This window comes from Megalops cyprinoides, chromosome 6, assembly GCF_013368585.1.
Source record: "Megalops cyprinoides isolate fMegCyp1 chromosome 6, fMegCyp1.pri, whole genome shotgun sequence".
Classification (NCBI taxonomy): Eukaryota; Metazoa; Chordata; class Actinopteri; order Elopiformes; family Megalopidae; genus Megalops; species Megalops cyprinoides.
This window is the reverse complement of record NC_050588.1, coordinates 17,676,161-17,699,518: the sequence shown is the minus strand read 5'-3', so window position 1 is coordinate 17,699,518 and position 23,358 is coordinate 17,676,161. Positions and strand designations below refer to the sequence as shown.

Below are 23,358 nucleotides of genomic sequence, written 5' to 3'. Positions count from 1 at the left end.
ACTGACTAGCACTGTTTAGTAATTCTAGTGAAAGAAGACATAAGATGTAAATTTGAAAACATAATAGCAATAACATGCAAGCATAAATTTTTCTCACAGAAGATTTCATGATATTATTTACTGTTTTGAGATATGGCTTAGTTTTTGAATAGTTCAAGTTCAAGTTCATGTTCAGACTGTACTAGTATGAGAATAGCTTGTATATCTAATTTATGATGGGCTGGATTCTCACCAGTCAGCATGAACTGATAGGCATTGTCAGAGATGGAGAAGATGTGGGGCGGGGCCTCAATTCTCTTTTTGCCTCTGTAAGCAGCCACAACAACGGCATCGTACACTGGGAGCCACTTGTAGGGGTTCACAGTGACACAGAACAGCCCAGAGTAGGTCTGAAAGAGTGAAAGGAAATATATTAATGGAAATATTTACAACAGACAATCATTCATTTATTTTAAACATATTTTTACTGGTGAACAGGATAAAACAGTAAAAAAAGATCTTACGTAGATCATCCATGCTGCGTAACGCTCTTTGAGGTTATACAGCACGCAGGGCTCGTTGAGGTGGGTCATCATGGCCATGTCCTCAATCTTATCGAATTTGGGAGGGTTCCTTGGGTGGATGTCATCCTCCTTCACTGTGATTTTCTGTGAAATGGAACAACCTGTTTTGAGACTCATAGAATGAGGTGTCCACCACAAAGACACATTCTGAGTTAGGGAAATCATTTTCGAATGACATGTAAAAAACAGTAAATGTGAGGTCCAGTCACCATGATGATTAAAAATCCTACAGTATGCATCACAAAGTGTAGGTGTGCCAGACATGCTTTCTCTGTCTGTGTAGCTGTACACACCTGTCCATCCAGTGTTTCAACGGTGGCTTTGCCCCCCTCTCTGCTGATGAGTTTCCCTTTGAGGTACATCTCCTTGGGCTCAGCCACAAAGTAAGCTGTTTTGGCATCAAAGGGTGTGTTCTGGGCCTCAATTCTCTCCTTCTCTGGCTTCCGGAGGAAGATGGCCGCTGGGCCAAAGGCCTCCATCTCCGCGTCCGTACTCATGGTGGCACTTTACTGAAGGAAAGAAAAAAGTTCAAGAGTCAGTCACCGACATATTGAATGAAGTCTGCTAATCACTGACAGAAAAAAAGCTTTTTGATGGAAAAACATGCACCATCCCATCATGGCATAATCACTTATTAATTATGAATTTTTGGCCTCCCAAGTGGCTCATCTGCCAGGCGTGGGAGTGAGTACTTCAGCGAGGGTGTCTAAGGTCCCCCTGTGAGTTGCCAGGCTTTTGAAAATTGCTCAGATTTCAGCAGTGCAGTCATGCTTATCCTCCAATTTGCACCTACTTCACTGTGGTGAGCTGTGAGACTTGTAATGCTATAAATAACTTCTGACTTGTGTGCAAGCGTCTTGGAGGATTGCACTCATCTCACCTCAGCACTTCTAAAAGTCTGCACAGTGTGTCACAGTGAAACAAGTCTAATGTGAAATTAGTGATTCCAAAAGGGGTGCATGAAGGGAAAAACATTAATGCATATGTATTTTTATGATTTCAGATTCAGATGTGTTCACATTTATTTTGAGATCCCAAAATATTAGGACTAGAGTATGTTCATAAGTAAATGCCTATTGTGATTCGACAAGAAAATTTTCATGCTGTTAGGTAAGTTCACAGTAGAAGTTTTCAATCCTGTCCACTTGTTATTCATTCCTTGTTAAAACAAGGAAGTTTATGTTTAAAAGGGACTGTTCCTAATGTCACCCCCAGATCTTGACACCTGTTCAAAATTCAGAGTGACTACAAATCAAGCCATTAATACCTGCTGGCCATGTTTAAATGAATTATTTGCAGCAGCTTTCATTGATGTAATATTTTCATTACATCTCTTTCTAAATTGAGATTAAGAGCACAGGAACATTTTCATAATATACACTATACTTTATGGCATCTAGTGCCATCCCAAGTAAATTCCCCTTTGCTGCCTGAAAATAGTACTACCTCAAGGCTGCAGTTTGCCTTTGAGAATGTAGTACATTCAGGAATTTACCTTCTTTATGCCAGGAGAGAAAGGTGGTTGCAGATGGTCTGTGGATACTGAAAAAGAAAGGTTAAGCAGCTCACTGATCAGTGTTAGACAGAAATCAAATAATAATGAGAACATATGCCAGCCTACTGACTATCCCTGAGAACCTTTATTTATATTGTACTGTATGTACAGTGACTTTCCACACATAATGCACACACAGTTATAATTCAATTATAGTTATAAATCAATTATAATTATAAATCAACTATAACTGATAACTAATCTTGTGTTGTGCACAGTGGTACAAAATGAAATATTTTGAGGGAACTCCAGTGGGTAAGACAATTTGTGAATCAACCAATTCCTGTCTTTTCTGGTCTTTCACTGGTATAATATTGGCCTAAGTGCTTCAGTTGAGTGTTTAGCACTGTTGTATAAAGGTGCAGTGATTCTTTAAAAAGTAATGTAAGTAAGTAAATATGTAAGTTAGTAAGTAAATTAGATATCTATGGAACTTGACTGATGATGTTCCAACATTATATGATGGATCACTCACCTTTGCTGGGTGCCAGGCAGTCCCTGGGGGGAGTCCAGTGCCGCTTCTTTTATAGACAGATTTGTCTTCACTCAGCAGACTTGACTTGCTCTATTTGGTCATGTATCATTGCTCTGTTACTGGACATCATACACCTGTTTCATTAGCAGTGACATTTTTATCTCACTATTAATCACTGGAATTTTTCGATGCAGCTTTAAATCCATATTTGGTGAATCCATAGTAGTGAATTTTTAAATAGCAGATGTAATTGCTGAAGAAGTTAAAATACAGGAGCTAAAAAAACATGATGTAGTCTTGATAGGGAAATAAACATTGTGGTGCAAACACAGCATATGTGGTGCTCTTCAGCATAAAATGTGACTGTCTTTTGGTTTTTAAATTTTAAGGGTTGATCACATATCACAAATTTCAAATAATTGTGTGGGTAAGATCTGTTATTAATGTACAGCTATATTAGATAATGCCAAAAATCATAATTTAGCTATAATGGGAAGCCTAGTTTGGCAGTGGAGAACTGCTGCATGCCTTGAGTTAATGTTTCACGAGTCTTGCAAGCCTCTCATTTTCATACGCAAATAAAACTGAGTGACTGATTTCATTCTGTGAACCTTGATGACATCTACAGTACAGACAGTTAGGCTGATTTTACATTTTATGTCTTCATTGTCACTTCCTTCTGTGTTATGTTTGACTCTAAATATTGGCTAATGCTGTAGACAAGAGCATTACATCTTTTTTCCTTTTAATAATGTTATATTAAATAATGTAAATGTTTCCACAATTTGCCAACCAGTGGGATATGGACAAACTACCTGTGTAATCCCATGACTGGACTATAGTCTTTTTGGCCTCAGTATATCCAGTCATGTGTTTCTGTGATTTTAAATGCCAGTCTTTTATTATCTTTTGGTTGTGGTTTAATGATATATAGTTATTGTTATACTAGCTGTGCAAAATATATTGCATTCATATGTAGTGTATCAGTTAGATATTGTTGTACTAGCTCATTTTTGATATTATTTGTGCATCCATGTTTCATTTCTTGCCCCCACACCTGACACTGTCAATTTTGTTTTGCCCTGACTTTTTTTTTTTTTTCAAACTTTTGATTTTTACAATTGTATTGTATTGTATAGCTTTTCCACATGCCAGTGTTTATTGCTTTAAATTGTTGTAACTGGAGTACCTACAGGGATGCCAGGACGATAAGGACATTTATAAGGATATCTATATCTATTCTATATCTTTTCTTAGTTTTACTCTTTGGGTGTCCACCACCGTCAGTGAACAGCTAACCAGATATGGGAGGCAAGGGAATAACCAATAGAGTTTGGAATGGATTTGCTAAGTTCTTGTGCATCATTAGCATAGTTTTAATGACTGACTAACAATTTATTAAGGCCAGCAATCTAGTTAATAGAGTCACTTTCCAGAGCAGGAGTTGCCAGATGCCAGCAAATTACAGTTCCATCCCCAGATATAAAAGTTTAGTGCTTAGCTAGCTATATAAACTGTGTTTTGGTGTAGCTTCACTGCGTGAAAACAAACTAATAAGACAGCTGATTACTCTAATGTTGAGCTTTCTTATTATTGTTACATTTCATTCCTACCAGACCTGAGGAGCAAGAACAGTGCTGTCTCTAGTCATATTGCTAAGAGAGAGAACATTAACTACTACTACAAACAAAATGTTGAACATTTAATGTGTATCAGGGGTATTAAGATACTCAATTACAGAAAATTCAGCTCATCAGCTCTAGTTTTCATAATTTTGATTCAATCTCTACCATAAACAGAATGGTAAATGTTTTACCAGTATGTGTCCATAGTGCCAACATTACTACCTAACTGCTACCTGGTCACTGACCACAAAATGACCATAAAACTCCACAACTGTCAATGTAGTGTGTTGGTATAGGTTACTGGGTCCTAGACAGTGCACTCCACTCACACCAGTCTACCTAGATAGGTTTGCATTGCTGTAAAGTCATAGTAAACAGCTGCTGTGAAAGGGAATGCTCAAGTAAAGGAAGCCATTAAGCATTTGCAATGATACTGTATTAACTAAGTTGTTTTATCACATTACCCAAACACACTGGGGTATGTGCCTAGAGCATCTTAGAATAAATCGTTAAACCTTATAATTATACGAACACATCCCTGGTTTGCTGCAAGAGAGACTGACATGGGAGTATGTGAATGAGGACGATATAACTGATAACATTGCACAGTGTGATGTATGATTAGTTGGTTCTCACATTGACTTCATTGCATTGGACCAGTTTTGGACAAGTGGACCAGCCACCAGTTCTGAGCTAGAATTACAGCATGACTTTCCTAATTTAATATGCAGTCAACAGGAGATCAAGTTATAAATGCAGAATGCAGGTACTTTTTCCATGGGAAAGCTGATTATGGCAGACGTGGACTAGGCAGTAACAGGAGGTGGCCAGTCACATGCTAATCTGGGCACATCTCTTATATATAAAAATGTGACACTTGATATCTTCTCCTTAAATGTACATTCTAATGAAGACTAATGACAAATATAGCCCTTTGCTACGTTGCACACTGTAAACACCCAATCACTGAGTCACTGTTGCAAGCTTTGTTAGGTCAAGCTTATACACTCTGTTACACTCTTAGTGGTAGAAGATCAGATTCAAAAGTAAGTGATATTTTTTTGCAAAATTATCTTGAAATATTAATGGATAATGGAATTTTGATTCAATTTAGTAGTTTTTGCTTACATCTGTGCATGAATGTGATAGCCTATATGGTAAAAAATATTTTGTTCTGAATCATTTAATGAGATGCTTTTGTTGTCTGACCTTTATTCTGAAAATCACTTTTTATTCTATTGCTCCGTTCACTCCAGTTACAAGCTCTGGCAGGTGGTAAGGTTAGTTTAGCATCATGAGTGGAGGTGACTGGAAGGGGATTACAGAATATTCTATACAGTGGAATAACATTTCTAAACTTACCCAAAAAAACTCCACTGAGGTCTGTGGTGAAGCTCACATTTTGGCACATAAGAAATGTATTTATTCATTTAATTTTATAGGAATTTAAAAGACATGTTATGTTATGTTAAAAGACATAACAAAGCTCAGGCAATGTTGTTTTCACTGGGTTTCTGTCCTGCAGAAGAAGAAAAATATGGGAAAAAACTTGAAAGAAGAGAACTGAGAAAGGCATCTCATGAGTAGTGGACAGCAGAGAAGGAAGAATATGACAGCGTAGGGGACGCGTCTAATGTACTGGGGAATGATGTCCTAGATCAGTGTTAAGGGATGGAAGAATGACTTATTGCCATTGTTGTTTATGAAACTCGGCACAGGGTTGTTCTCGTATCTGACGGATCTGTTGAATCACTTTTGTCTTTCAGAAGAATGTGTAGACAGTGAGCTACAGGTTGCTGTTGAGAGTAGACTGTTATGGATTTGACAGTATGATTTAATGAAATTGGACAGCTGTAAGCTATGGAGGATAGTTTAATGGAACTGGGGTATGTCCTGGACCTTAACTGTTAATAGTACAACTGGATTTTTTGAAGACAAAGTTTTTGGTTTAATTGTTTCACTAGTTTTTGGACATGTGGTTAGTATGTTGGGTGAGTGTCAAGGATGAGGCCCAGGTACTTACATTGCTGTGTTACAGCAAGTAATTCATTTGATATAGTTGTGGGCTCTGGAATAGGAAAACGTTCACAATTTTATATATTATATGGACGACTTCAACCATGTATCATGGAAGGAAAGGCCACACTGGAATGATTGAAGAATGCTGTTTTTTCTGGAGGCAAGCAAGACATGTGTTCTTTGTACGTACGTCGAATTTGTGGGGAAAAAATAAAGAACTCTACCATCGTAATTTTATGTTTTGCAATAAATGAAGTTTCCAGATAGTCGTAGATCCAGCAAACTTGTTCACTGTTAAAGGCAGCTCTTACTTTAGAGGGAGTTCAGCGCTGTTAACATTCTACAATTACACATCCATAGTTTCTCTGACGTATGAATTAATTTAAAATCCTGCCACACGTCTGAAATTGGGTTAGTAGAACTGCAGACGTGCGTGCTATGATTTAACAGGCAAACGTTCGGATACGTTTCAAACAAGTGAACTTCCTTTATTACATACAGTTTACACAAATAAGTAAAAGGAAAACTCACAAAGCTAATAAAGCTTTTAAATAAAAATGGCCATTTTTCTTCTCTGCCTTTGCGTTTAAAATATAATGCAATGTAACATCCTTCAGTAAATTCTCTAGCCTGCTATCCCCGCTTACCAGGGTGAAAAAAACGTGGAAATTACGATGGGGTGCAGACACAAAATAATAACGTGTGTTGGTTATTTACAACCTATAGGCCAAGCAAAGTAAAACTCAAGACCATAGCAATAGTATTTAGGTTCAGGATGCCAAACTACTTTTTTTCAGTATTAAGTATCTGAAATGTGCTCACCATTTCCAGAATGTCACACATGGGAGACAGACAGGCCTACAAGCATGGCCTGAACTGTGTGCAAAAGCAAAAAAAAAAAAAAAAAAAAAGTTTATGATTCAAACATGTGGTTGGCATGGACTCTTAGTCATAGCTACATTCACCTACATAACTACGTTCATTCATTCAAAAAAGAAAGGAAGATTTGTTATAATACCGTCTTCAGATCTTATGGCATATAAAAACAGTCTAAAAGGCACTGAGTGGAAAACTGCTCACAGCAATAACGACAAGGTTTTTTGTTTGTTTTACTAGGCATCGTGCATCTGCATTGTGCATCGTGGTCTCCTGGCTGACAAACTGCTCGCATACAGGTTATGAAATTTGTGAAAGGCAAATTCATTAATTTCCCCACAGTGATCCACAATATTTAATTCATATTATTCAACTAAAATAAAATTTAAAGTTATTCATCATCAGAGAGCTTTGAGCAGCTCTATAGAATGTTTCTGTCTGGGAACTAATGTAATAAGTTAAAACAATTGAAAAGGTCTTTCATTTTCATACTAATGATAACTTTCTAATAAGACCTAAACCAGGAGAATAAACCTCCAGCAGCATCAACAAGATGTTTGTCTGTTTATTCATATTTGATAGCCTGATACTGTCTTAATTTAGCATTCAGATCAGTACAAATATAAATGCAACTATATTGAGGAAAGACTTATTTTTTATAATTCATTTGGTATATTTCTCTTGTGAGGATGGTATTAATGGGCATTCTTACACATACAGTGTATCATGTAATAGACGTATGTATAACTCATGACAGAACACTTGACGTGACAAAAGTATTATCTCCCAACATGTCATTTGGTATTATATCCTCTCCATCTTGAAGGGAAATTAGTAAGAAGTCTAGATCAATAGAAGTTTTCACCTCAATATTCAGTATGGTTTTATCATTAGTATTAGAGTGATGCAAACTATAGCGGAAAATTGTCAGAAATAAGTCTGAAGGATCATACAATTGTAAATATATTCTAAAAATAGCTCTTTGAATTTATTTGAATCAGCAATTACGGAACTCATAAATACTTCTACATTCATATAGTGCCTCCGACAATGAGTCTTCATGTTTTATCCTCTTTATGCCAGCCTGTTTTGAAATCATTACTTGTTTCGCATCGCATGTTTCACCTCTGCAGGACATGCTGAGGTAAGACACTCTAATACACTCGCACACAGCCAATGCCTATTCGTCACACTACAAGTCACCAAGTGAACTTCAGTGATGTGGGCACTCATTGGAGGGTAGACACTACTTGACTGTCATAATCTGAGAAACTCACAGGTGCCTGATGAGGTTGTTTAGACCAGGAAGCCCTGGCCAACTTACGGCCTATCCATGGCAGAAAGAAGCCAATTTGTTTCATGCCGCTGTGGGCTCCTTCTCATTGTCGGTACATGCCCAGCCAGTGTCACACCCAGGCAGTAGGGCTTGGCCTGCACTCAGAACAATCACTTTGCACACTGGGCCACTCAGAAGCTCCAATAAATCCTTTTTTAAACCATTTTTTAAAAAACATCTGAAATTGTTACTAAACATGGGCAGGAAAACATGTTGCTGTAATACCAAAAAAACTGATGCTATTGCAGCGAGTGCTCTGTGGTTGGTACAGAGGTGGTGATCTTGAGTGATCAGTTTAATCATCAGTGCTTTTATCTTGACCTGTGCTAGTGGCTGGGTGTTCTAACCATTGCTGTAATCACTACCTGGCATAATTTCAAACATACAGTATACAGGTACGCTTGAGACCTGACTTAGCTGTAGGTTGCGTGTCCCTACAGCACTGCATGTGAATGCTACTGTACCAGTCATGCATTTTCCTTGGGTCTTAAACAGCTGGTGCTTATACTGTGAGCTAAACTAAAGTGTCATTTCAGCTACAGCTGTGTGTAATATTTCAGGTTGCTGCTTACATCAACATCGTTTGAATTTCATGTGACTAAAAAGATCATTCACAAAAAAGACTAGGCAAGATTATGCAGTGCAAACTTACTTTATTGAATTTTTAATTTCACAAGACATTCATATTGTATGAATTCTTGCTATTGCTTCTCTTCTGGGTTTCGTCCCTCATTCTGCAGCCTCCTTGCCCTTAAAATGAATTTAAAAGACACATCTATTATCCTCCATCATTTAAATTTTATAATGTGACAATTTTCACACTACTCATTTAAACGAACACATTATACAAAAACTACAACAACACTTTCCACATAATAACCTACCTTGCCGGCATCACGGCTCTTGGCTCTCAGCTTGTTGACCTGGGACTCGGCGATGTCGGCACGCTCCTGAGCTTCCTCCAGCTCATGCTGCACCTTCCTGAATCTGGACAGGTGCGTGTTGGCTTGCTCCTCCTGTGAGGGAATCAGATATCTTATAAGAAATAATACTTCACAATAGGTTATTACATGAAGCAACAGTGCCTTGCTAAGATAAAGTATGCAGCTTTGCATAAACATGGCTGGAGTGTTCAGTTCCCATCAACAGATGCACTGCTTTGATAAGACATAATCATCCACTGTTAGCATGTAATGTGTAAGTTCTTCCACTACATCCATATTAGCCTTTGTTCTGAAATATTACACTTACAGATTCCTCAGCCTGTCTCTTGTAGGCCTTCACTTTCAGCTGCAGTTTGTCCACCAGATCCTGCAGTCTGGTGACATTCTTCTTGTCCTCCTCAGTCTGCAGAGAATGAATATAATTTAGATGTTGTATCGTGTGTAGTTATTCTCCATTACACTGTATTGTATAAAGATCGATTGAATTTTACCTGGTAGGTGAGCTCTTTGACTCTCCTCTCATATTTACGGACACCTTTAACTGCATCAGCTCCACGTTTCTGTTCAGCTTCAACTTCAGCTTCTAGCTCGCGCACCTTGAATGACACAATAGTTTCTAAAATATTATAATAAAGTCAAAGCATAATTACAAGGTTCAGACTTGGAAGTATATGGTACCCAGGTATTGTACACAGAAGACTTCTTTTGAGTTTCACATGAACCTCCAAATGATGTTACTTGCAGTAAGTTTATTGTAACAAAAGATCCTCTGGAGGCACATCAAAATCGATGCTCTTCATTTTTTTTTATTGTAGTCTCAGATGCTATAGATTTGCATTGCTATCATGTTGTTAGGTCAGAGTTTTGTCATTCTTTCATTTACCTGTTTCATTGTTTAAGGAATGTTATGGCCCACGTGATGCAATTCATCTAACGGGGTGCAAAATTTTAAACAGTTCTGTTCTGTGATTGTGATTGAGTGCACTGTTTACCAAAATTTATTACCAACAGCCATTAATATTGTTTCCAAAAGCACATACATTTCAGTCATCTCTAAAATGAGCACTATGAGTACTAGAAGGTGATTGATTGAAGTTAAGCTACTATACAAAACTTCCTTATTTCAGTATATGGTCAACTAATAGATTACCCTTGCTTCCAGTTTCTGGAGCTGTTTCTTCCCGCCCTTCATGGCCAGGCTCTCAGCTTCATCCAGACGGTGCTGCAGGTCCTTGACTGTGACTTCCAGGTTCTTCTTCATCCTCTCCAGGTGAGCACTGGTGTCCTGCTCCTTCTTCAGCTCCTCTGCCATCATGGCTGCCTGGAATTTTAACAAAAATATTTCTATGCCTTTGTTTTCGTCTTTTGATTTTTTTTTACCATAGGGTAATAGTGATTATGTGAGTTTAAAGACAATACCTCATACATTCATACACAAATACTACAACTCAACAGTAGAGTGCTGTTGTACAACACAGGCCCCAGGTGGGACACAATGATTGTACCCTTTGGTCATGTACCTCATCTGCTGAAGGTAAAATCATGCTGTATGAGTGATGTGTCAGAGGTAAACATGCAAGGGTTGTTAAGCTGTAAAAGGTCAATAACTAAAGGAAAAGAATGTAGGAAAAATGATTGCGGTAACACTAAAATAAATACCACTTACATCAGTGATAGCCTTTTTGGCCTTCTCCTCTGCATTTCTTGCTTCCTGGATGGTGTCGTCAACTTCACCTTGGACCTGAACAAGGTCACTCTCCAGCTTCTTCTTGGTGTTAAGAAGGCTGGTGTTCTGAACAAATAACATTTTTAGTTTAGTCCAAGCTTGTCATGTATAGCATATTTATTTGTACTATTTCAAACAAAAAGAAATGACCCTATGTACTTACCTGGGAGTGCAGCAGGCCCACACGCTCACTTGCATCGACAAGCTCCTGCTCGGCCACTTTGCGGCCTCTCTCTGTCTGCTCCAGGGCAGCCCTCAGTTCCTCTATCTCAGCCAGCATCAGGTTGTTCCTGCGCTCCACCATAGCAACCTGCTCCTTCATGTCCTCCTGTCCTCTGACTGCATCATCAAGGTGCAGTTGAGCATCCTGAAACAGAGATCACGGAAAAGAATTCTGTATGAAAAGCCTAAACCCACTGAACTCAGCAGTGTCACTATAAGTAATATACAAACGTACCTTGAGCTGTCCTTGGACATTCCTCAGTTGTTTCTGGGCTTCAGCAGCCTGGCGGTTGGCATGGCTCAGCTGAATCTCCATCTCATTGAGGTCTCCCTCCATCTTCTTCTTGACTCTGAGAGCATCATTCCTGCTTCTGACCTCAGCGTCAAGAGTGCTCTGCATGGATTCAACCACCCTCTGGCTGTTCCTCTTGATCTGCTCCATCTCCTCATCTTTCTCTGCAAGCTTCCTGTCAACTTCACCCTTGATTTGATTGAGCTCAAGCTGGACACGGAGAATCTTGGACTCCTCATGCTCCAGAGTTCCCTGTAAAATAAAATTAATTGGAAAACTATTGCACTTTGTTGGTGAACTGGAGAAACCGTCTACACCATTTTAGGATGTAGATATTCATAGAAAACATCAGTATTTCAGTCTGTTTAAGTGTCTATACTTTTGAGGGTTTTATTACCTCTGCTTCTTCTAGGGCAGTCTGAATTTCCGATTTCTCAGTTTCCACTGTCTTCTTAGCCTTCTCCAGCTCATGAATGGTCTTTCCAGTCTCTCCAATCTGTTCAGTCAGGTCAGAAATCTCCTCTGCAGGGACACGTTGAATAATGATTTCATAACTAACATTGTATCTATTTAGGACCTTCTTCGATGAATCTCAATCTCCTCCATCACGAAATTTGACTAAAGATGGTTACATTGGTGGAAAGATGGTAATAATTTTTGAGCTTCAGTTAAATTCACATATTTTACAATCACGATGATGAGTGTCTCTACATTTATTGTACATACGCTGCAGGTTCTTGTTCTCCCGCTTCAAGGTCTCCAGCTGGTCCAGAGCTTCTTCATAGGAATTCTTCATCTTGAACAGCTCAGTGCTGAGAGAACGGGCCTCTTTCTGTGCCCCGTCCAGCTCTGCCTGGCCTTCCTCATACTTCTGCTTCCATTCTGCCAGAACCTGGAAAATTGATGATACAGCTCATTAATAATGAACTATGAAATCAGTCTATGCTGTAAAACCTAATTGTAACTCACAACAGAGATGATAATTCCCTATATTGGAATGTTGGATTTACCTTGTCAAAGTTCCTCTGCTTCTTGTCAAGGTTGGCAGCCTGGGCATTTGCCCTCTCCACATCAATCATGAGATCCTCCACTTCACCCTGCAGTCTCTGCTTGGTCTTCTCCAGAGAGGCACACTTGGAGTTCACAGCCTCAATGGATTCCTCTGCCTCCTGGAGACGCTGGGCAAGCTTTTTCCTGTGTGATAATTAAAGATGAGTGATAATTACAAATTTTTGAATGACTCTCTTTCATTGTATAATATTTAGTGAATTTTAAATGAACTTGTAAAAACTGAAAGTACTTGGCCTCCTCCAGTTCTTCAGTGCGCTGGATGGCATCAGTTTCATATTTGGTTCTCCACTGAGCTACCTCACTGTTGGCCTTGGACATTCCACGCTGCAGCTCAGCCTTGGCCTCCTGCTCCTCCTCATACTGCTCCCTCAGCAGGTCACAGTCATGGCGTGCTGATTGCAAACCATGGGCCAGGGCATTCTTGGCCTTTAAGTTAATACATAAGTATAAATGATAAATGAATGGACATAGCTGAAGATGTGATGGATCGATATTTCTGTGATGGATCCTTGAAAAACTCATGAGCGACATTTTTGTCGCGATTTAGTTTTACTCCATTTGGATAAATCTTTACATTATAGAACTGTATAAGACAGGACTTAATATGGGATAACCTTTTTTAGGATGTAGATCTTTTTTAGAGGATTAGGGATTTTACAAAAATATGCCTTTGGAGGTTATTAGGATTTTCATGGACTGTTGTCCTATATTGTGAATTACCTTAACTTCCTCTTCAATGAGCCTCTTGAGCTCCTCGATCTGCTGTGTGTACGCTTGCTTGCCTCTCGTCAGCTGAGAAACTAGAGCATCTTTCTCTTCCAGCTGGCGACCAAATTCACCTGAGGAAACAAATATAGTGATGTTCCACCATGTGTTTTTGGTATGACGTAATTAAATCTAAATCAAATGTACATACCATTCTCAGTTTGAAGTCTTGCTTTCTGTGCTCCCATGTCATTCAGTTGTCTTGCATTTTCATCATACTTGGACTTGAGCTCACTCAACTGATCTTCAAGAGTGCGGCACATTTTCTCAAGATTTCCCTGTCAAGAAACCTCATTTAGAGAACGTCCATGTTTAATGACTCTTACAATTTTTTGCTTGAGAAATAATCATTCCTCATACCTTTGCTTTAGCGACAGCTTCCATGTTACTGGCAAGGTCATCGATTTCCATTTTGTATTCACTCTTCTCTTTCTCCAGCTTCTGCTTGACACGCTGAAGGTTGTCGATTTGCTCTCCCAGTTCTGCAACGCTGTCGGCCTGCTTTTTGCGGAGAGCCGCAGCTGTGGCCTCATGCTGCAAGGTAGACTCTTCAAGATCACGGCGCAGCTTCTGGAACTCAGCCTCACGCTTCTTGTTCATCTCAATCTGAGCAGCAGTGGCACCACCAGCTTCTTCTAGCCTCTCACTGATCTCCTCAAGTTCCCTGGAGAGATCAGCTCTCTGCTTCTCAACCTTGGCCCGAGCAGCACGCTCAGCCTCGATTTCTTCCTCCAGCTCCTCAATACGAGCCTATGGAGAACAGTGGTTAAAGTTGTTGTTAAAGTTAAAGTTGTACATGTTTTCAGCTTTATTATGTGGAATTTTAAGGCATTCAGAAACTACCTGGAGCTCCTTAATCTTCTTTTGAAGTTGTGCTCCCAAAGACTGCTCATCCTCAATCTTGCTGAGAAGTTGGCTTGTTTCAAAGTCCTTCCTGTGGATGAGGAAAGATACAGATTTTAATGAATATGTTTCCAATTTTTGGATGTTGTTGGGATTTACAATTATCTCATTGCTTTGAATTCTGTCTTACTTCTTGATCTTCTCCTCTGACTGTTGCTTGTCATTCTCCAGATCCATTATGGATTCCTGAGCCAGTTTCAGATCACCCTCAAGCTTTCTCTTGGCTCTCTCAAGGTCCATGCGAAGCTTCTTCTCTTGTTCTAGAGAACCTTCCAACTGTTTCATGTAAATCAGGTTTTGTCATTGATTTTATATGGTGAAATACATATTAACTTTTCAACCATTATCTTTTTCATTGTCAGTACAAAATGCACAGGGTAATGGGTTACATCAATGGGTCAGATCAATGGGTTAGAGTGTTTCTGAAGATGCTCCTAGTTGTTCAAAATTATTTCTGTTCTATGGCTCATTTTAAATTGCACCTATCAAAATATGTAAATGACATCTTACATCATCAACTTGTTGCTCAAGCTTGGTCTTGGCTTTCGTCAGGGTGTTGACTTTGTCCTCCTCTGCCTGGAGATCATCAAGAGTCTGCTGGTGTGCCTCTTGGAGGGCTTTCTTCTCCTTGGTCAACTTTGCAATGCTCTCATCTTGAGAGGCCATCTCTTCAGTCAGGTTTTTAACCTAAATGAATTAAATGAGCACACTGTTAGCAACAGATTGAGTCACTGGAAAACATAAACATAGGCTGCGTTGATCAAGTTTAAACCTTGTTTTCTGTAGCATGTTTCTCCTTCTCCACTTTGGCCAAGGTGAGCTCTAAGTCATCAATGTCTTTCTTCAGCTCAGAGCACTCATCCTCCAGCTTCCTCTTCTTGGCAGTCAGCTCAGCATTGATTTCCTCCTCATCCTCCAGTCTCTCACTGGTCTCTTTGAGTTTAGCTTCCAGTTGGATCTTAGCTTTGATGAGTCCCTCACATCTTTCTTCAGCATCAGAGAGGCTTTCAGTCTCCTATATTTGAACAAATAAAATAATCATAAATACTTTCTATTCAACACTGATTTGTGCTATTGATTACTTAAACTTAAAACTAAAATGAAGTACAAAATATTCTATATTGTACAGATAAGTACACATTGTTCCATATAATTTAATATTCCAAAATGATGAACTTACAGCTGCAACTTGTAACTGCAGGTCATTCTTTTCCTGCAGCAGTGAAACCATTTTTTCCTCAAGTTCCTTCTTCTTGGCTAATGCCTTGGCCAGGTCCTCTTTGCATTTTTCAAACTCAACCTTCATGTTGGCCATCTCTTTCTCAGCTTCAGCGCTCTTCAGAAGAGGCTTGATCTTGAAGTATAGCTTCATCCATGGCCAGTGTTTCACATTCATGAATGAGCGGATGTTGTATTGGATGGTGTAAATGGATTCTCTGTTTTAAGCATAATCACAATCAGTAGGGGATATTTTTTCACAATGGCAGACAATTCATTCAACTGGCAAGGGGGTTTGATATGGATGATGAACAATGAAATGAACTCTTTTTCCACCTAAGTTCCAGTCTTTCCAAGAAAGTTATTGCAATACTAGTTTCCTTGGAAAACCACAAAATCTTTTAGCTGAACCACTGTGACACAGTGGACAACTGAAAACAATGTATAGACTTAGATTTCATAAAAGTTTGTTTTAAATTCCCATCCTTAAAACAACCAAAATTTTTATTTTGTGTCAAATTATGTAAGATTTAAAAAGGTTCCTAGTAAAACAATTTAAAAAACCAATAACTTCACTGACTGTTGAATGTAAATGAACTATTTGTTATTTCTATTACCACTGATGAGCAATATGTAATTCATATTTTTTATTATATTACATTTAACAATATGTACCTCCTCTCCATCATCTTGACAAACTCCCTTCTCATGAGGTAACCGCGGCACAGGGCCTGAGTCATGGTAACCAGTGTTGCCAGTTTCTCATCTCGCATCTCTTCCAGGGTACCCAACAGACCAGCTTTGAAGAACACCTGCAGTAACATTGTATGCATTTGGTGACAGATTGTTCTCACAGCTTAGTCCATTTAGGTAAATGTGACAGTTACATTAAATGATAAAGCTATGAAAGTCCATGATTGTCCTGGTCCATAAAGCTATGAAAGTTATGAATGATTTTTCCAATGAAATACCATTGATATCCTTGAAGCTGAAATCTCTTACCTTGGTGTGCCCAAACTTGTACTGAGTGTGGTCCACATCAATGGATCCCAGGAGCTTCTCAGAAGCTTTCTTGTTGTCAATGAACTGTCCCTCAGGGATCACACTGGCATTCAACACTTTGTATCTAGAATAAAAGTAATCATTGTAAGCACTGAGCAGTGATGTCCACAGATTGCTAGAGAGGGTATTTGATATTCTGATATGGGTCGTTGTTTCCTGCCTGTTCCTGTTACCAGGACCATTGATTTCCTGTTCCTGCTTTTTTCAAATATAAACTTAAATATTATGATGTTTTACTTTATGGCATATTTGTCATTTAATTGAGCAGTCTCAGACATTGTAATGGAGACAAAAACTGCAGAAATGTCTTATATAAATTACCTCTGCTTGAAGTCACCATAGAGGATTCTGCTGGGGAAGCCCTTTCTGCAGATTCTGATACCTTCTAGCACACCATTACACCTCAACTGGTGGATGACCAGGAAGTTCTCCATGAGACCTGGAAAACAAGAAGACATTCACATGTTCAGACATTGTACCAAAAGTACAGAATAGGATACTCCCACACTGAAGTTGTGTTGACTTCATTGAATTCTTTTTGATAACCCTAGAAAAGAGGATTGATCAATTGGGTAAACATAGCATGTACACTCTGTTGCAGTTTTTCATATTTAGACCTAAACTATTGGAATGACAGTGGGTATATTGCCTACCTGGTGTCTTTGATTCATTAGGAATCAAGCATCGCACAAAGTGAGGATGAGTGCTTCTTAAGTTGGTCATCAGCTTGCCCAAGTTCTCCTGTGGGATGGAGAGTGGTGTAGTATTAAAACAGATAATGCATTTAGTTTGATTATTTCATTCATATTGTGAATAGAGTTAAGTGTAGAACCCAGCTGATTATCATTTTAAGTATTCCAGAGCAAATTCATGTAATGTGTAATTATTTCTACATTTGCTTCAGTAAATTTTTAAGAGAATTGGTTGTGACAGTAAGAGTGCTTTACTTTGCAACATCAAATTGGTACTTAAATCACAGAAGTGTGGTTTCAGTTGCATTGAAGTGCATACAGTACCCTGAACAGAGCAGACACAGTCTGGAAGGAGCCACCCTTCTTCTTGCCACCCTTTTTGCCACCACCACCAGCCTCTGTTCACACAAGATTTTTCAATGACATCATATTTAATGCAATATTTAACAGAAGAATATTTTTATGTCACTGCATGAAAATTGCATGAAATACCATAAACATTAAAGGCTTATATTAAAAAAATTGTGAATTGTCTAAGTTGCTCAAGAAACTACATAGAAATGTGAATCATTGATTTCATCTGTGTTTGGTCAGACATTGTAAAATGAATTTCTTCACCTTTCTCAGGTGTGAATATATACAATGGAGACTCAATCACAAGAAAAATAAATACAATACCTTCTGCAGAGGCATGGGAGGCATACAGGAATGACAGCAGTTTGACTGATGACTTCTGGTACAGCTGTACGACTGAGTCGTTCAGGGGGTCCTTGTTCTTGTCCAGCCAGCCAACAATGTTGTAGTCCACAGTGCCAGCGTAGTGCACCAGGGAGAAGTGGGCCTCGGCCTTGCCTTTGGCAGGCTTGGGCTTCTGGAAGGCATTGTTTTTGCCCAGATGTTGGTCATAGAGCTTGTTTTTGAAGGTTGTGTCTGAAGCCTTAGGGAACATGCACTCCTCTTCAAGGATGGAGAAGATGCCCATTGGCTGTTGAAGGCAGACAATATTTCATGAGATCACATCAGAAGAATAATAGGATAGGTTCATGTCAAATAATAATATGGGGAAACAGTCCTACCTTCTCAATAAGTTCAATGCAGGCAGCCAAGTCCATACCGAAATCAATGAACTCCCAATCAATACCCTCCTTCTTGTACTCCTCTTGTTCCAGCACAAACATGTGGTGGTTGAAAAACTGTTGCAGTTTCTCGTTGGTGAAATTGATACACAGCTGCTCCAGGCTGTTGAACTATAATTTTAAAAAAGTAAAAGGTTGATTGATTAAATGTGATCCAAACTCCAAAGAAAAAAATGCTTCATCCAATAAAACTGCAGTCATCTATACTGGAAACCTCCACTCACATCAAAGATCTCAAATCCAGCAATATCCAGCACACCGATGAAGAACTGTCGTGGTTGTTTTGTGTCCAACATCTCATTAATGCGAATAACCATCCACAAGAACATTTTCTCATAGACAGACTTGCATAGAGCACTGACAGAGTTGTTGACCTGGATATGGCAAAATGGAACAAAAAAATCAACTTCAGCAAGAGCAAATGATTTAGGTGAGGCTGGAAAACACACCAAAGTAACAATGTTTAAAAACACTTACAGTATTAATGTATAATACTTATAATACCACTGTATTAACAAGATTTTACATCTGGATATTTTACCTGCGGTACAGTCTGCCCCTTGGTCACAAACTCGTTTCCGACCTTCACTCTGGGGTAACACAGAGCTTTCAGCACGTCAGCTGAGTTCAGGCCCATGAGGTAAGAAATTTTATCTGCCACTGTAATGGAATAAATTCATGTGTTTATTTGAGAGATTTTAAGGGGAAAAAATGCATGCACATGTAATAAATCAACAAGGTCCAGTTTAAATTTAAATTAAAGAAGAATGTTCAGGAAATACATGTGAATCAAAGTAGGTAGAAGTGCTCTTCCATAATATAAAATAAAAACATAATTGCAAAAGAGGGCTTGTTGTAACTAGTTTGAATTAACTTGGCATTGATAATTGTATAACTGAACAACTGTAAATTGTAATTGAATGATATTTAAAATCATCTTTGCATAGACTTTTTGGAGGGCAGGGACTCAATTTACAAAAAGCACAGACTGTATGTTAGCAATGGTTATGGCTGGGTGTTGTTCACAGAATACATTGCCAAAACTCTTGCTAAAAATTCATGAAAAACAAACTAAATTTTACTCAACCATAGTGTTATCTCATGCACAGAAATTTAGCAATTTGAGTGCCTGCTTTTGCATACAACATTCTTGAATACACATGCAAAACTGATCTTTAGGTACTGGATAAGTTTTGAATGCTTGTTTCACAGATATAACCAAGTCATTGATCTCAAATTTGTTTCAACAAATGTAACCCAGTAATTTCAAGGAATGCACATTCAGAAATAGTTTGTTGCATTATCAGTGCTAACTGCTGTTCTCTCTGATATTGTGAGTGTCCCCAATACAGTCTTTGACTGACTAAAATGTCACTGCCTCTACAATGACACCATCTAAGAGAAGAGCATCCAGCTTTAGCTAATTCTCACACCCCTGTTTTCTTAATAGAGCCAATGTAGTGAGCACATACTTGTCCTCTGTATCAGCTGTCTCCTCAGTTAAATGCTAGTCACAACTTTGTGAGTGCAATCAATCATAATATAGCAATATATCAAGATGTGTAAATGTTTAACAACCATTAAAATAACAAAAAATTACAACCCCCCCCCCCCCCAATCTTCGTGACAAACACTCAGCCTTAGCAGAGATCAGTGTAGTGGGAAAGGGCAGGGACTCAAGTCCCCAAGTCCCCAAGTCCCTCCAAAAAAACTTGTTTTCACATATTTGAAAAATATGACTTTGTGTACAGTAGGTGACCCCTGCAATGCAAACTGACACATTAATTAACGTGACTTGTTAGTATGAAGCAAAAGTGTCTTCAGACCTACCCTCAGTGCCATCGGGCTCAGCCTGCTCCTCACGCTGCTTCTGCTTAAACTTCATGTTCCCATGATGCATCACTGCACCAGTCAGCTTGTAGATGCCCATCTTTTCCTCAGCATTGAAGCCCAAGATGTCAATGGCAGTCTGTGATTCAAACCGAAACATAGTCACGAACATATATAAAGGATGCTCATATACACATACACAAACACATTATACTGCCATGTGAGGTCTATTCTCTACATACTCTTGTCATGGAACATTAAATGAATGATTTGATATTTTCTTTTTTAAAAAAATCTGTGTAATTCCTCAATCTATGTTTGTATATTTTGTTATTTTATCAGTAGTTCTGTGACATAAACTGCTGTTTTATACATCCATTCTGGACACTAGTTTGGGCAAGATCCTTAACTCATTGACATCAGTTACGATGTGTCTAACTCTGACTTAACTATGGGTACAACAGTAAATTGTCACAAGTTTCATTGTGAGTAAGGAGAGCATAATTCTGAAACAACAATGGAATTATTTTTTCCTTCAACTTACATCTGTGGCTATGAACTCCTCCACATCATTAATGCTTTTAACAGTGATTTCTCCTTGGCTGATCATAGGGTAATCGTATGGGTTGGTGGTAATCAGAAGTGCCTCTGTGAGAAACAATAATTAGAAATGCATACATTTCTGAAATTTGACCAATAAAAATTAAGATCTTGATCCTCCAGTTTTCCTACCCAACAGTTCAGGTTTGTGGCCTGTCATAAGCTGATAGAAGATGTGGTAGCTTCTCTCAGCCGACAGCTGGAATGTTACTCTTGACTTTTCCAGCAAATCTGTAGGTAGGAAATGGAAGTGTTACGGGTGGGCAATTTTGTCGTGGTTATCAGTGACATGATTGACATAAAACACTGGTTGTGGTAACTTACAAGTTTCAATATCAGCAGAAGCCAGCTTTCCCGTTGTTCCAAAATGAATTCTGATGAACTTTCCCTAAACATTTGGTGAAATTAAAAGGGATTTTAAATGTTTCAAGATTTTAAACTAACAATGCTTAATAATAAAGCCTTTAAATATGAATAGTAAATAACACAGAAAACTTACAAAACGAGAGGAGTTGTCATTCCTCACGGTCTTGGCGTTACCATAAGCCTCCAGCAGGGGGTTCGCTGCGATGATTTGATCCTCCAGAGATCCCTACAGAAGACATCAGGCACTTCAGACATGTGTCACAGCTCATACACTCCTGAGCTATTTGCACATCTCTACAGTCTCTCACTGACCTGCATCTTGCCAGCAACTGGCTCAGCTTTCTTTTGCCCAGACACTGCAACTGTTGCAAAGTACTGGATGACACGTTTTGTGTTCACAGTCTTTCCTGCACCAGATTCTCCGCTGTGAAGGAAAACGGATAACACTAAGAGCTGAAACGCATGGAAAACGTATGCTTTGCACTACATGCAATTCATAGAGAGTAAAGTAATAAAACAGCGCTGTTTAATTTAGGTTATCTTTTACAGTGTGAATGGAGGTTTTAAGACCTGGAGACATTTCACAACACACATAATAAGTACTTGAGAAATCAATTTTTCTTTGGGGCTTCATCATATATGTTAAAGCTTTTATGTTGTAAACTTACGTAATCAGGACGGACTGGTTCTCACGATCTGAAAGAAATGACAATGGAATGATAGAAATGTAAACCAATAATATTTTACTCCACATTGAACTTGTATTTGCTATGTTACAAATGTTACTATTTTTATCATAGCAAATACAATCTAGATGATCAAACATGCTGTAATTACTTTCTTGTTTTTTTATTGTCTGATCTCTTCCACCTAATGGTTGGCAATGACTAGCACTGTTTAGTAATTCTAGTGAAAGAAGACATAAGATGTAAATTTGAAAACATAATAGCAATAACATGCAAGCATAAATTTTTCTCACAGAAGATTTCATGATATTATTTACTGGTTTGGGATATGGCTTAGTTTTTGAATAGTTCAAGTTCAAGTTCATGTTCAGACTGTACTAGTGTGAGAGTAGCTTGTATATCTAATTTATGATGGGCTGGATTCTCACCAGTCAGCATGAACTGATAGGCATTGTCAGAGATGGAGAAAATGTGGGGCGGGGCCTCAATTCTCTTTTTGCCTCTGTAAGCAGCCACAACAACGGCATCGTACACTGGGAGCCACTTGTAGGGGTTCACAGTGACACAGAACAGCCCAGAGTAGGTCTGAAAGAGTGAAAGGAAATATTAATTAACATATTAATGGAAATATTTACAACAGACAATCATTCATTTATTTTAAACATTTAATTACAGGTGAACAGGATAAAATAGTAAAAAAGATCTTACGTAGATCATCCATGCTGCGTAACGCTCTTTGAGGTTATACAGCACACAGGGCTCGTTGAGGTGGGTCATCATGGCCATGTCCTCAATCTTATCAAACTTGGGAGGGTTCATTGGGTGGATGTCATCCTCCTTCACTGTGATTGACTGTGGAATGGAACAACCCATGTTGAGACTCACAGTACAGTCAGAATGTAATGTCATTGTTGAATGGCTCTAAGAGAGAACATCTTTGGAAAAAAAAAACAGCAAATGTGAGGTCCAGTCACCATGGTGATTAAATTTATTTCTATCTATTTATTTACGCCTATTTATTTCTATCTGAAAAATGCCAATATATATCGATAATTATCAGGAAAATTTTCTGATTACCGATGCATGAAAATGGCATCGATCCCAAGTCTAATATACATACAGATATACACACACACGTGTGTGTGTGTGTGTGTGTGTGTGTGTGTGTAGTTGTACATACCTGCCCATCCAGTGTTTCAACGGTGGCTTTGCCCCCCTCTCTGCTGATGAGTTTCCCTTTGAGGTACATCTCCTTGGGCTCAGCCACAAAGAAAGCTGTTTTAGCATCAAAGGGTGTGTTCTGGGCCTCAATTCTCTCCTTCTCTGGCTTCCGGAGGAAGATGGCCGCTGGGCCAAAGGCCTCCATCTCCGCATCCGTACTCATGGTGGCACTTTA

General features: G+C 38.7%; 2 protein-coding genes and 1 long non-coding RNA gene across 3 annotated transcripts in view; 1 reads left to right on the top strand and 2 right to left on the bottom strand.

Moving 5' to 3' along the window:
• Positions 1 to 2,105, bottom strand: part of LOC118778837 (myosin heavy chain, fast skeletal muscle) — a 15,350-nt gene extending 13,245 nt beyond the window's left edge. Inside the window, exons 1-4 of the mRNA XM_036530593.1 lie at positions 2,059 to 2,105; positions 857 to 1,072; positions 504 to 647; positions 233 to 389 (exon numbers count right to left, since the gene is read on the bottom strand). Coding sequence (XP_036386486.1) covers positions 233 to 389; positions 504 to 647; positions 857 to 1,060 — 505 coding nt within the window. The 5' untranslated portion in view covers positions 1,061 to 1,072; positions 2,059 to 2,105. The remainder of the gene's footprint in view (positions 1 to 232; positions 390 to 503; positions 648 to 856; positions 1,073 to 2,058) is intronic.
• Positions 1 to 10,612, top strand: part of LOC118778849 — a 27,297-nt gene extending 16,685 nt beyond the window's left edge. Inside the window, exon 3 of the long non-coding RNA XR_005005021.1 lies at positions 10,556 to 10,612. This is a non-coding gene — a long non-coding RNA (uncharacterized LOC118778849). The remainder of the gene's footprint in view (positions 1 to 10,555) is intronic.
• LOC118778847 (myosin heavy chain, fast skeletal muscle-like) lies at positions 9,140 to 23,358 on the bottom strand. Its single transcript, XM_036530608.1, has 39 exons — positions 23,143 to 23,358; positions 22,671 to 22,814; positions 22,391 to 22,547; positions 21,945 to 21,972; positions 21,589 to 21,700; positions 21,410 to 21,502; positions 21,235 to 21,298; positions 21,043 to 21,141; positions 20,855 to 20,958; positions 20,311 to 20,449; positions 19,022 to 19,140; positions 18,705 to 18,854; positions 18,421 to 18,591; positions 18,023 to 18,329; positions 17,669 to 17,742; positions 17,306 to 17,393; positions 16,974 to 17,091; positions 16,593 to 16,716; positions 16,266 to 16,402; positions 15,553 to 15,808; positions 15,145 to 15,387; positions 14,883 to 15,059; positions 14,503 to 14,648; positions 14,313 to 14,403; positions 13,830 to 14,219; positions 13,621 to 13,747; positions 13,425 to 13,543; positions 12,934 to 13,130; positions 12,644 to 12,827; positions 12,360 to 12,525; positions 12,031 to 12,155; positions 11,577 to 11,885; positions 11,283 to 11,486; positions 11,060 to 11,185; positions 10,544 to 10,714; positions 9,885 to 9,989; positions 9,701 to 9,796; positions 9,334 to 9,465; positions 9,140 to 9,199 (listed from the first exon to the last, which is right to left on the bottom strand). Exons 1-39 carry the CDS (start codon positions 23,344 to 23,346, stop codon positions 9,179 to 9,181), a joined length of 5,817 nt encoding a protein of 1,938 aa, XP_036386501.1. The 5' UTR covers positions 23,347 to 23,358; the 3' UTR covers positions 9,140 to 9,178.

Excerpts from the sequence above, each read along its gene's own strand:
- LOC118778847 (XM_036530608.1), bottom strand. The coding sequence starts at position 23,346 with ATGAGTACGGATGCGGAGATGGAGGCCTTTGGCCCAGCGGCCATCTTC. Across the intron at positions 17,743-18,022 it reads CTCCCATGCCTCTGCAGAAG|AGGCTGGTGGTGGTGGCAAA; the intron begins GTATTGTATTTA and ends TTGTGTGAACAG. Across the intron at positions 12,828-12,933 it reads GAAGAACTGGAGGAGGCCAA|GAAAAAGCTTGCCCAGCGTC; the intron begins GTACTTTCAGTT and ends ATTATCACACAG.